The 13,352-nt window shown below is 37.2% G+C and overlaps 1 protein-coding gene across 1 annotated transcript; it reads right to left on the bottom strand.

Moving 5' to 3' along the window:
• Window positions 1-2,219: 2,219 nt before the first annotated feature.
• Window positions 2,220-5,978, bottom strand: LOC106070946 (neuroligin-4, Y-linked-like). The gene is made up of 3 exons (XM_013230956.2): window positions 5,712-5,978; window positions 3,132-4,846; window positions 2,220-2,607 (listed from the first exon to the last, which is right to left on the bottom strand). The coding sequence occupies exons 2-3, from the start codon at window positions 4,799-4,801 to the stop codon at window positions 2,343-2,345; spliced, it is 1,935 nt and encodes a 644-aa protein (XP_013086410.2). The 5' UTR covers window positions 4,802-4,846; window positions 5,712-5,978; the 3' UTR covers window positions 2,220-2,342.
• Window positions 5,979-13,352: the final 7,374 nt, after the last annotated feature.

The raw sequence follows: 13,352 nt of genomic DNA on the forward strand, positions 1-13,352 counted from the left end.
GGTGAATTGGTATAAGCTTTGTCAGAAACAACAATAACCATAGATCACGTACTTCCTCCAACTTGATCCTTGTGGCAGAACACACGAGGGCATGTGAACTGTCGTCTACACACAATTCAGCATTTGATAAGGAAGTTTTCTAAGCATTTGGCTTTAAAAAAACTGAAAAGAAAATATTTGAATATTATATGTGTCAAGTACCATCTTTCCGTTGACGCCACGTGACCAAAACAAGATGACTTGCTAAACAATGCTACGACGATCAGACCAGTTACAAATGTGCATGCTTGACTGCCTTGTACGTCTGTCACTCTTCTAAGTTTAACATTGTATGACCTGGACTCTTTTTTTTTAGAAATAGTACGCTATAGACGCCATCCAACTCTAGATATAAAGCTCAAAATGCAAGAAAACGCCTTTAAAGCCGCCCTACGCCTGAAAATGAGGTTTAACAACTAGCAAAATAAAATAAAAAAATTCTTTTAAAAACACAAAAAAAATCCTTATAAAATAAAAAGATCTTCACATTTACAGCCATATGTCTCAATACTATATGATTTTTTAAATTTTTATATCAAACAAAATTAAATAATTTGTTTTTCATTGTTTTGCTAAGGACAATAAATAATTGTGTAAAGATTCTTGATCCGAAACTGGGAAGTGGGAGAAATAACGTGGACACACTTTGTACCAAACAGACAGAGTGAGTTGATATGACTTACTCCCTGGGAAGTGGGAGAAATAACGTGGACACACTTTGTACCAAACAGAGTGAGTTGATTTGAATTACTCCCTGGGAAGTGGGAAAAATAACGTGGACACACTTTGTACCAAACAGACAGAGTGAGTTGATATGACTTACTCCCTTAGACTAGGGAGGCGCGGTGGATGAGAGGTAAAGCGCTTGGCTTCCGAACCTGAATCTGGAGTTCGAATCCTGGTATTTTAATTTCGGTATCTTCGGGCGTCTCTGAGTCCACCCAGCTCTAATGGGTACCTGACATTAGTGGGGAAAACTAAAGTTGTGCTGGCCACATGACACCCTCGTTAACCGTGGGCCATAGAAACAGATGACCTTTACATCATCTGCCCTATAGACCACAAGATCTAAAAGGGGAATTTTACTTTTTTTTTTACTTAGACTTAGGTCCTTCCGTACCGTTCGGCGCATTGGGCGGCAAGCTGTCTCCACAAAGATCTGTCAATGGCAATGTCTGCTCCTCCTTCCTGGTGTCCACTGTTCTGAGGTCCTTCATGAAGGTGTGGCGCCAAGTTATACGAGGACGTCCCCGTTTGCATTTCCTTGTATTGGCCTCCATGTCATCGCAACTCTTGGTATGCGTAGTTCATTTTGTCGGAGAACATGTCCCGCAAACTTCGTGCAACGCCCTGTCACAACCTCACCAAGTGATCGACTCACAGTTCGGCATAGGATTTAGTTGTTTGAGACCCGATCTATGTAACTGACTCCCAAAATCCGTCTCAGCCATTTTTGTTGAGCCACATTTAGTCGTTTCTCAATTCTTGTCTAATATGATGCTGCCAAGGTATGTGAACTTGTCCAACTCTTCAAGCTTCAAGACAGGGGAGCATCTCCCGACCTCTTCCTCCTAGCCATCGACTACATAATGAGGAGAGCAATGAATCAGACTGCCTTTGGTATTCCATGGCGTGAACAAAACTGAATGACGGACTTGGACTTTGCCGATGACGTTGCCCTACTCGGGGCTACAAATAAATGCATACAAGAAATGACGGAGAGCCTAGATAGAGAGGCACCCAAAGTTGGCCTCCTCATAAACTTGGATAAGATAAGCTTGAAGAGTTGAATTGATATGAGCTTTGTTAAAAAAATAATTTTAATCTACATATTATGTTTGAGTAAGCGTCCATGGAAAAAAAAAAGATTTGAAGATATAGAGATAATGTAATAATTGTTTATTAGAAAAAACCTGAAATAAAAGATTATTGGATTGAATGAATAGATATGTCTAGTGACTGTTGGTTTTGTTACAATGTGCACATCTTTGTGTTTCATAATAGTTCATGTTACCTGATCGAAATGTTACATTCATCAATTTTATAAAACAAAATTTTGTAATATTTGACTTTGCTGAAAAACATTAAATTTTGTATGTCGTGAAAAAGAAACTATAGCAAACATATTGACCATTTTATATCACATAAATCCTTTCAAGCATTGAGGTAATGGTTTCTTGTTGTTACGTTGAAGTGTACAAATAGCACTCTAACACACAAGCACGGCAAATGTCTAGCTTACGTTTGTATGGATAAATAATTAATTCACATCAAACAAGTAGAGTACTTGCAAAAAATATCAGCTACTTATAGTTTATACAAACAACAAATCGACAGATGCTCCAAGCCACACTGACCATGGCGACGAGGACGGTATTCTGAAGGCGGTCTGCAGTGCTGCTCGAGCCCTTGCATTGCTTCAAGCTGGGGATGAGCTCGTTCCAGAACTGTTGAATGGAGGCACCAAAGTATTCTCTCTGTTCAACAGTGTTGGTAGAGATGTACATGTACGGCTGCGTCTCGGCGTTAAACTCTTTCCATTGGGTAAGGCCTGGTCCGTTAGGATCTCTGGAAAACAAAATAGGGAATTGTTTTTCTACTTAACGGATCTGCTTCTATCAACCCTTGCACCAAAATGAACTACAAACAGCATAAAAACAACAACACACCCACACAAAAGAGTATTTATGCTCAGCTATTATAAATTACATAGAGGTTTCTATAAAAAGGTCTCTACGAAGAAAACGTTGATGTGAGATGACAGGTTAGGTTATGATGGGGTGATATATAAAAGGTAGTTCTGTAATCTGTATACAGTCACAGATTTTATTATAAAAGTAAAATAGGACCAACCCCCTTCAAACCATGTATAGGGCAGATGATGACCTACCGCCTTTCTCCGTCTTATGCCAAGTACCTATTAGAGTTGGTGGATTCAGGGTCGCACTAAATATTATTACATTTAAAATCTCAGTCTTCTCCGAGATTCGAACCCAAAACCCTAGGACAAGGCCTACCACCCAACCACCACGCCCCCTCCTTATATAGTGGGTTTATTTTATATAAAGTAGGAAGTAGAATCTGCTACTAACCCGGCTTTGATGAAGTTGATGACGTAGGACATAAAGGTCTTGGACAAGGCAATGTCGTCACTTCCGGAAACAAAACCGAAGACGTAGGGAATGTCAGCGTCGTGTTCGGTGCCCTCAAAAAAATTGAACAACATTTTGGCTTCCGCATTGGTATACGCCTTTGAGAATTTGTACATAAATGTTTTCCCTCCGGTGCCAGCCGAGTCTATGATGGGCCCTAAGACGTGAGCCAGCGCTGTGTCTGCATGGGGAATTACAAATCCTAAGTCAGTGAACATGTCCACAAGTTTCCTGCTTTGCAGTACCAGGTCGTTTGGTTTCTCCCACTGGATGTATCGATTCATTATAGAATCGATTTCCACTTTGTAATCGTCCATGTTATCTGTAAATTTGTTGGCTAAAATCTCAAACACGATCTGTTTAAAGTCACTGAGCGAGACAGTCCTCGGAGGCACTACATAGAATAAAGTCGTATTTATCAATGCGTTCGCCAAAAAGTATTCCCTTAGAGTAAAGAAGACAACCCCATCCTCTTGGCTGGTCCCCAAAAACAAATCTTTCTTGTAAAAAGATGCAGGAACAGAGAGAGTCTTTGACTTGTACTTAGAAAGGGCTTGAGATAAGAAATAAGTAGATTTTGGTACCAAGGGTTCGCTTATTGATGTTTCTAGGGGAAAAGACATTGGTGTTAATGCTGTGAATTTTCCTTTGACCAGTTGTGAAGTGGACATACCCATCAAGCAGTCCTTGATTTCTGCGCTTTTGCCTTGTCCTTGAATATTGCATCCTAGATCGTTAGCGACTGTTAACGCAGTGTTGTAATCATCACGCATGAATGTCTTGGGCATCAGCGCAGTTCCGCTTAGCGCAAAGACTCTCTGGAATAGTTCAGGCGTGTCCTGTGGGAACATAGCCATAAGGGTCGAAATAATACCGCCTGCAGAGTGTCCTCCAATGGTCACAAGATTTGGGTCACCCCCGAAAGCTGCAATGTTCTGGTTGACCCACCTAAGCGCTGTCCATTGATCCCACAAAGCTAAATTTCCCGAAATTACGTCATCACCAGTGGCCATAAAGCCCAGAATTCCTAATCGATAATTGGAAGTGACAACGATGACCTCACCAAGCCCTGCCAGATTCGTTCCATTATAACAGTTCCCTGACCCGAGGTAATAACCGCCTCCGTGAATGTAAAAGAAGACTGGATATTGTTTTCCAGTGGGTAGCGTCCTATTGACCCCAGACTCAACATCGCTCGCTGTCATGTTGGGCAAGGGTACGTAGATATTGAGATACAAACAATCCTCATTCATGGATGGAGCTAAACTGGAAATGCACTGGTCGCCGGAGTTGCTGTGCTGAGGGCAGATGTTTCCCAACTTGCTGGCGTCGTACGAGCCTACAGCTGGGGTGTTGATAACAGGTTTAGCGAACCTTTTACTTCCCGTAGGAGGTTGGGCGTAAGGAATGCCCAGAAACTGGGCCACAACAAAGCTTGTGGTAGAGAAGCTGGCGTTGTAAGCTATGCCCGTGTAAGCAGTTTTTGTCTGAGCAGTTGCTGTGGTTGTGATATAGACACTGGCCTCGGCAGTCTGTAGGTATCCAACAATCGCCATGATCATCAAACTCAGAACTGGAATGTACTTGAAACTAACAACCGCTTTGGCCATGCCGCTTTGCTGGTGTTTAGGGATCTTGTGTTGATTTACTGCAACCTTTAAGAAACATAGAGAGAATAAACAATAAAAAGAAGAGATTTTTTTAGCTTCGGAAAGATAGGGAATGTTATTGATATTTGATATAAAACACAAATTGCAAATATTGTACTTAAATACAAGATGTTTCAGTCAAACATTGGATATCCAGTCCCACAAACCACGAAATAAACAAATTATCAAAGAAACAAAGACATAAATAAACAGCAAACGAATTATTTAAAAAGAAAAACAACAACAACAACCGTCGGACATATTGTCTAACAAAATGTCGAACAAACAGTCGACCGCATTATTTAAAAATATTATTTAAAAACAGTCAAACATATTATTTACAAACAGTTGAAAATATCATCAACAATACAGTCGAACGAATTATCAAATTGAATTGTCAAACACATGACCAAGCAGCAAGAGTCGAGCACTTCAATAGTCTGTTAGTGTCGTTTTGAATTGATTTCACTGTTATAGTTTTTGCGGAAATCTTTGTCTTTTGAAAAATGTAATTCTATGTTGGAGTTCAGGTTCTATTTTAATGTTAGTTTTCATTCCGACAAGACATGACCGCACACAGATATAAAGGATTACAGTACAACCTAACGCTTGACCTAGTGGTGCAAGCGTATTCTACAACTCACCAATTTCTCTAATTAGCTTGCAAAATTTGCTGGGTGGGTGGACACAGATCTCATTAAATTCACAATCACTTAAAGTCTTAAACCAAAGAAACAATGCAAAACTTTTTTTTTCTAGTTTCGTTATTTATATATTAATATAAAAATAATGATAAAAATAATAATGATAATAATTATAATGATAATAATAATAATGATAATAATAGTCTCTATGCACTCTGATGTCCTACCTGTGCACTCCAGTCTCCTACCTGTGCAGTCCAATGAGCTAGCTCACAGTGTATAAGTGTAACAACCTCAATATTATTTGAAACTTTACGAACACGCTGCCACCCTCAAGGAAAATTCCACCCACTTTGGACATAAAATAGGCTGCCTGTCACGTGACAAGACAAACTAGACTCGAAGTCGCAAGAGACACCAAAATTTGCCTCTCGTTTCGTAACGCCACAAGACATTCTTTACCATTCTATTGCAGTCACAATAGCGTGCAGCTGACAGAGTAAAACGTCCTTTGACTCTATCTCCCCCCTCTCTCTCAGTTCATGAACAGCAGAAAGCTGATTTCTATACAGTGTCTCCATTGAATACACTAGTAGATCTAACTCATAGGATTCTCAAAACTGACTTCCAGAGGACTGATCTATGGGAGTCAATGACCCACCTGTACAGTCGTACTAATGGATCGCTCAAAACTTGAGTCATTGTGTAGCGTGATGATTGATTGAATATAACATGGATTGTGTAGCGTGATCATTGATTGAATATAACATGGAGTGTGTAGCGTGATCATTGATTGAATATAACATGGAGTGTGTAGCGTGATCATTGATTGAATATAACATGGATTGTGTAGCGTGATCATTGATTGAATATAACATGCATTGTGTAGTGTGATCATTGATTGAATAAAACATGAATTGTGTAGCGTGATCATCAGTTGAATCTAACGCATGTATTTCGTAACGTGATCGGGGCTCATTAGTTTTTTTTAATGAACTGCTTTTGTATAGCGTATATTTCCTGCTAGATCACGATCATTGTGATATGGTCCAAGCTCTCTTGGAGAGGCTTCCGTGCTGGATTTAGGAGCTTAGCAAACACACCTCAACTCGATTCGGGGTTTCAACTCGAGTCCCTCCTTGATAGGCCAAGCGGTTTAAGCTATTAAGTTATTTAACCACACATCCCTTTAATAAAGTCATAGCGCAATAATGTGATGCTATTATTGTCAAAAAATGTCACCCACATGTTAAAGTTGTGTCCTTAAAAAATAATTTAGAATAAGTCTCACTGCTTACTCCAACTAGGCAACAGATAAAACCTGTTTTATTTCAGTTCTGAAGACTGAAAACAGTTCAATCACTGAATAACGGTATCCCTATAACCCTTATAATATGTACCGCACGAAACATCTAGGCTTCTATTTGTCGGTGCAATATATAATTTGTAGATGAAATTGGAAGTCTCGCTTGATTGACTCAAGTAGATAACGCCCACATCATTGTCCTGAAATCTTTTAGAGTCAAGTAAGTTGTACTCTGCTAGACTACAATCAAACGACAAGCTTGAAAAGAAATGTTAGAAAATTGTGTACTAAACAGCACAATTTTTGAATCAAAGAAGTTGTTACTTCTGAAGTAGTAGACCATGTTTGCTATTTTCTTGAAAGGCATTTCTGACAAAATATCAATGAACCTTTGAATGTTTGGAGACTTTGACTTATAGGCCTAATAGGTCTCTGTAAATACTTGAAACTTTGAAATAAATGTAGCATAGGTTCTCAACTTTTTGGAAGTTGCTCATTTATTAATATGTCAAGAAATAAAAATAGATTATTTCTAAATGCCCTAGCCATAGACTTAGACCTTGACCTAGAAATGCCTTAAAATGATTATCTCCCCATAGTCTGAGAACTTGTTTCCCCTTAATGTTTGTTTCGGTAACATTTGGACAAAATAAAAACAATGGTAGAATTTTTTTGTGATGAGTTTTGTCCATTCCTTACCCACTAAAAATTTACCGTGGTCATTAAACTCAGGGAGGAGCGGTGGCTGAGTGGTTAAGCGCTTGGCTTCCGAACCTGGTGTCTTCGGTGAAGAATGGGATTTGAAATTTTGAGATCGTCAAGGCGCCCCTGAGTCGACCCAACTCTACTGGCTACCTGACTTTAGTTGGAAATTCTAAAGCTCTCACGAAAGCCGCGGGAAAAACAAAAGAAAAACTTGAGCAGAGGATGAAAGAGAAAACTTCAATAGACGTCTGCCAGACAAAGGCTTTGTCTTTGTAACAAAATATCATTACTTTAACCATTACACGTTGAAATTGTTGTGCCGTACTATGTAACAAATGTAAATTTTATTTTTTTCTGTATTTTTAGAGAAGCCTAACGGACCTAAATGCCAACAAGATAGATTTCTCTTTCCCGGTAGGACTGAGAAATGACCTCTTACTGATTTCACTGTGTTAAGGGCCAGCAAGCTACCTGATCATCCAACAAGTCATAAACATTAAGGGTTGTCTCTCTTCACTAACGTTTTCTTTCACTAAGCCTATGTTTCAGTCAGCCTATCTGTCAGTCTATCTTTCACAAAGCCTATCTTTCATTAAGCCTATCTTTCATTAAGCCTATCTTTCTGTCAGCCTACCTTTCACTAAGCCTATCTTTCAATCAGCCTATCTTTCAATCAGCCTATCTTTTAGTCAGCCTATCTTTTAGTCAGCCTATCTTTCAATCAGCCTATCTTTTAGTCAGCCTATCTTTTAGTCAGCCTATCTTTTAGTCAGCCTATCTTTTAGTCAGCCTCTCTTTTAGTCAGCCTATCTTTTAGTCAGCCTATCTTTTAGTCAGCCTATCTTTTAGTCAGCCTCTCTTTCACTAAGCCTATCTTTTAGTCAGCCTCTCTTTCACTAAGCCTATCTTTTAGTCAGCCTCTTTTTCACTACTTTTAGTCAGCCTCTTTTTCACTAAGCCTATCTTTCAGCCAGCCTCTCTTTCACTAAGTCTATCTTTTAGTCAGCCTCTCTTTCACTAAGCCTATCTTATCTTATCTTATCTTATCTTATCTTATCTTATATAATACAGACGTTACTTCAAAAAAGAAAATGATTACGTCCTACGCGTCATGCATTTAGTCATGCATATTAACCAATGACTAATATTCAGCCAAGTCACTGGTTTTCCTGGCTAGCTCAGGCAACCCATTCCATGCTCTAATATGCTAGGGAAGAAGGAGTGTTTGTACAAATTTGTCCTAGCATATGGGACAAGGAATGTGCCTTTATCTTTGTGTCTTTCAGAGTATTTTATTAAACTCTGTTTTTGTATTTGAAGATTATGGTTCAGTGTTTTATGTATGATTGCTACTTTACTTTTCAGCCTTCTGTCCTGAAGGCTTTCTAAATTTAGTGATTTTACTAAAGGTGTTACTCTAGTCAAATGTGAATATTCGTTTGTTATGAATCTCACTGCTCTATTTTGTGTCTGTTCCAGTTTTTTTATGTTTTCTTGAGTTGAGGGGTCCCAAACGGAGAATGCATATTCTATTATTGGCCTAACCAAGGTTAAATAACATTTTAGTTTTATGTTCTTATTTGATTTATAGAAATTTCTTTTAATAAATCCTAATGCTTTGTTTGATTTTTTTTGTAGTTTCATCAATATGTGGATTCCATGACAGTTTTTCATTTATTATAACACCTAGGTATTTTGCGTTTTTAGTCTGTGTTATTGGTTTGCCATGAATAAGATAAGTGGAATTAATTTGTTTTAGTTTTTTTGTTACTCTTAACAACTGACATTTTTCTGGGTGGAAAGACATGCTCCAATTTGATTCCCATTTCTGTAATTCATCTAATTCTCTTTGTAAAATATCTGTGTCTTGTGTTGTTTTTATTGTTCTATATATTATGCAATCGTCTGCAAATAATCTGACTTTTGTTCCTGAAGTAATGCAATTTGGTAAATCATTTATGTAAATTAAAAATAGTAGTGGACCCAAGACTTTTCCTTGAGGTACACCTGAGTTTACTGTTATCGGTGTTGATTTAGAGCCATTTATTATTACAGTTTGTTCTCTCCCTATCAGAAAATCTTTAATCCACTGATGCAGTGGACCATTAATGCCGCAATATTTTAATTTTTTAAGCAAACTATGGTGGGGAACTTTGTCAAAAGCCTTAGAAAAATCTAGTAAGATAGCATATATTTGTTCACTATTATCTAAACCTTAGTCCTATTAGTTGTGTTTCACATGATCTATATTTCCTAAAGCCATGTTCGTATGGTGTGAGGACATTATGTTTGTCTAAGTGGTTTATAATGTTGCTTCATATTATGTGTTCTAGGATTTTACATGTGATGCTGGTAAGTGATACTGGTCTGTAGTTTCCTGGGTCAGATTTTTCTCCTTTTTTAAATAGGGGGGTGACATTAGCTTCTTTCCAGTCCTTTGGTACTCTGCCCTGGTTAAGTGAAGCCTGAAAGAGTATTTTGAACACTGGGGCTAGCTCATTGCTTAGTTCTTTGAGTAATCTAGCTGGAATACCATCAGGTCCAGAAGCTTTATTTGGTTTGGTGTTGGCTAATAGTTTTTGAATTCCATTTTCTTGTACTACTATATCTTCTATGTTGTTTACTTGGTTCTAATTCAGTAATATGTCTTTGTCTCCTGGGGCTGAGAATGCTGATGCAAAGTATTTGTTTAGGATGTTTGCTTTAGTTTCATTATCATTATGTATTATGTTATGTTCATCTTTTAATGGCGCTATGCCTGTTGTTTCCATTTTCTTAGACTTAATGTATGACCATAGGTTTTTATTGTTATCTTTAGATATTACATTGTTTATGTATTCATTCTGCAGCTGTCTGCTTACTTTTTGGGTTAAGTGTTTAATTTTTATATACTTTTTGTAAACTCTTTCAGCATTAGTTTCTTTAAATTTTCTATATAGGTTTTCCTTCTGTTTAGTCAGCCTCTTTTTCACTAAGTCTATCTTTTAGTCAGCCTCTCTTTCAGTAAGCCTATCTTTTAGTCAGCCTCTCTTTCACTAAGCCTATCTTTTAGTCAGCCTCTCTTTTAGTCAGCCTCTCTTTCATTCAGCCTATCTTTCACTGAGCCTCTCTTTCCACACACATGTTTAAAAACCTCTTATTCATGTATATGTCATCAGCATCTCTCTGGACAACAGTCAACTTTGGAGAAAACATAGTGGACTTTAATCGTTATTTTTAAGTATCTGAAACATTCAGTCGAGGGCATATCCATTTGGAAACCAATGTTCGTATCCATGTTATCCACGTATCCATGTTCTCTTGGTAAACATCTCCAATAGGACATTAACTCTGAGACCTTAGAACCACAGCAGTCCTCTAAAATCTTCAGTAACCAATCATCATCCTGGCAGGTGTCGTGTTAAAATGAATGAGAATTATTATTAACTTATTTTACAGCGACTAAGGACGAGCAAAAGTTCTTTCATGTAGCGAACTGGGTGTAGAAAATCTGTCACCGTAGAGTTTGCAAGAATCAAAAGAAATAACTACACTTACTTGCAATCTAAGGGACGTAATCTTAGAAATTGATTTATCGATTGATCTGTTATAATGGTAAAGAAAATTAAAACAAACAAAAGCCGCATTTATTAAAATAGAACAATAAAATTATGTCCCTTTATGTCAATCATTATTTAGTAAGTGACAAAGGTTTCATTGTATGAAGCGGTGTAGCATATGTCTCAGACCAACGCAGAAAACAAAAGGGGCTTTACTGTCCTGCACTAGGTTGTCATTCTTGACAACGATTTTCCTTGAATACCATTAAATAACTCTATCATCTTAATGTACCGCTACGTTCTACGTTTAATTGTATTTTATACATAAGTTGAACTTAAAACTCTACTAAGGTTCTTTAGATTAAGGCTGACGAGGTTTATTTACTGATACAAAGAAACTGTCGCACTTCGAGGTGAAATCTATTGACACAGCTACTGTGAGCTACACGTTTTAATTTATAGTTGTCATTTAGAATCAGAAACATATTGAACCGGATATCCCGCCAGTTTGACTTACTGACCAACACAAATTAGCGTAAAATTCTTAAATGCAGTAGATCCCTTTAGATACCTGTGAGGTAAAAATAATTGAGAGAGATGGCTAATGGCCTGGCTGCCTTTCAAATGAGAGTTTGGAGGAATAAGTCTCTTTGTCTCCAGTCAATTTTCACAAATGAAGTGGTTCTCATAAATTTCCTTTTTGGTCTGGACGTGGGTACTAATAAGAAAGTCGCTAAAGCTTCCAGCGAGATTTTCTCCAAGGTTCTCGTTAAATTTTGGGAATGAAACTCCATGACTACATGACGTTTTGGCAAATGGTAATGCTGATGCTTACTGTTGATCAGCTGCAGTAGTTAAGGCACCTATACAGAACACGAGGTGCCAATGTAAACAAAGGCAGTTTTTAATGGGTCCCAGGAAGGACGCATCTCCCAAAAAACTTAATAACTCAGACTGTATGTTTTCTGGAGAACTCCTCAAGAGACACTGAGAAGACTCCTTACATAGACTGTGGGTTTATATTCGAGACAGAACGAAAACTTGACGTCGGCTTTATAGAACAGCAGACGATCTCTGATATTGTGTTTGATGTAAACAACATTTCTATTAAATATCTAGATGTAAAATAATAATTTCGTATTTTTTACAAAGCTTATATCAACTCACTCTGTCCGTCTGTCTGGTAAAAAGTTTGTCAACGTTTTTCTCCCACACCCAATCTCGGATCTAGTTGAAACGTAAATCTAACAAGACAAGCATAAAAAAGTAACCAATTGGTCAATGTATTTAATTATTTTGTTTGATATCGAATAAGGAAAATCACTTCTACATTATTTAGAGATATATTTGTAAATGCCTATTTCTTCCCCTTAGATAAGTTTTGTTTTTTTAGCGGCCCCCGCAAGGGGAAAAGACGCTATTAGTTTTGTGTGGCCTGTCTGTCCGTCTTTTGATACGAACTTCGTTTTAGTTATAAGTTTAAAAAATAACGAACTACTTTTATAGCGCGCAGTTTAGAAAAATCCTCATTATAGAGGCCTACACTTGACAGTCTAAATAAGACTAAATAGAGCCCAGATCTAGATATATTTATTGGTTATATATTCTAAATGTATTGATAATTTGAACAAAATTTTAATTATTAAGGCAATAACTTGTCTTCTAACAACTTAGGGGGTGCAGATTTATTTATTATGTCAACAATAGTATCGCATTCAGAAACGAATCGGATACGAAGAGCATAGCACACCATTGCCCGGTAACAAAAGGCCTACTATTAGTGATGGGCAAAAGTTAACTAAAAAGTTGCTAACTTTTAGTTTAACTAAAAAAAATTAGTTAAGGCCAAAGTTTAATTAAAAAAAAAAAGTTTAGTTAAAATCCTAGTTTAATTAATTTTTTTTAGTTACAAACTAAAAAGTTTAATTACAAATTTTACAAACTTTTTTAACAGACATACCAATAAATATTTAGATCTATGTAATTTGGAGAATATATGTAATAAATAATAGAGAGGAGAAATAACTAGAGGGTGCACAGGTCACTAGAAAGCCTTTTGACCTTTACCCTATAATGGTCGCTATTCCCGCCAATTCAAGGTATTTGAAAGGCGAGAAAAATAAACGTGTTCATTATATTTCTAGCAAGTTTCGCTGCTTGATAAATCCTGATAATTCCTTGCTTCTATTGATCTACATTTTGCTGCTTTTTTTTTTAAACACCAGTGTGTTCCTGTATAGTTGCAGACAAAGAATTTTGCTTTACTTTAGATCTAAAAGAAATGTCGACTCTTTCTATTTTATTTTAAAACTTTTTAC

This window comes from Biomphalaria glabrata, chromosome 1 (assembly GCF_947242115.1).
Source record: "Biomphalaria glabrata chromosome 1, xgBioGlab47.1, whole genome shotgun sequence".
In the NCBI taxonomy this organism is placed as follows: domain Eukaryota; kingdom Metazoa; phylum Mollusca; class Gastropoda; family Planorbidae; genus Biomphalaria; species Biomphalaria glabrata.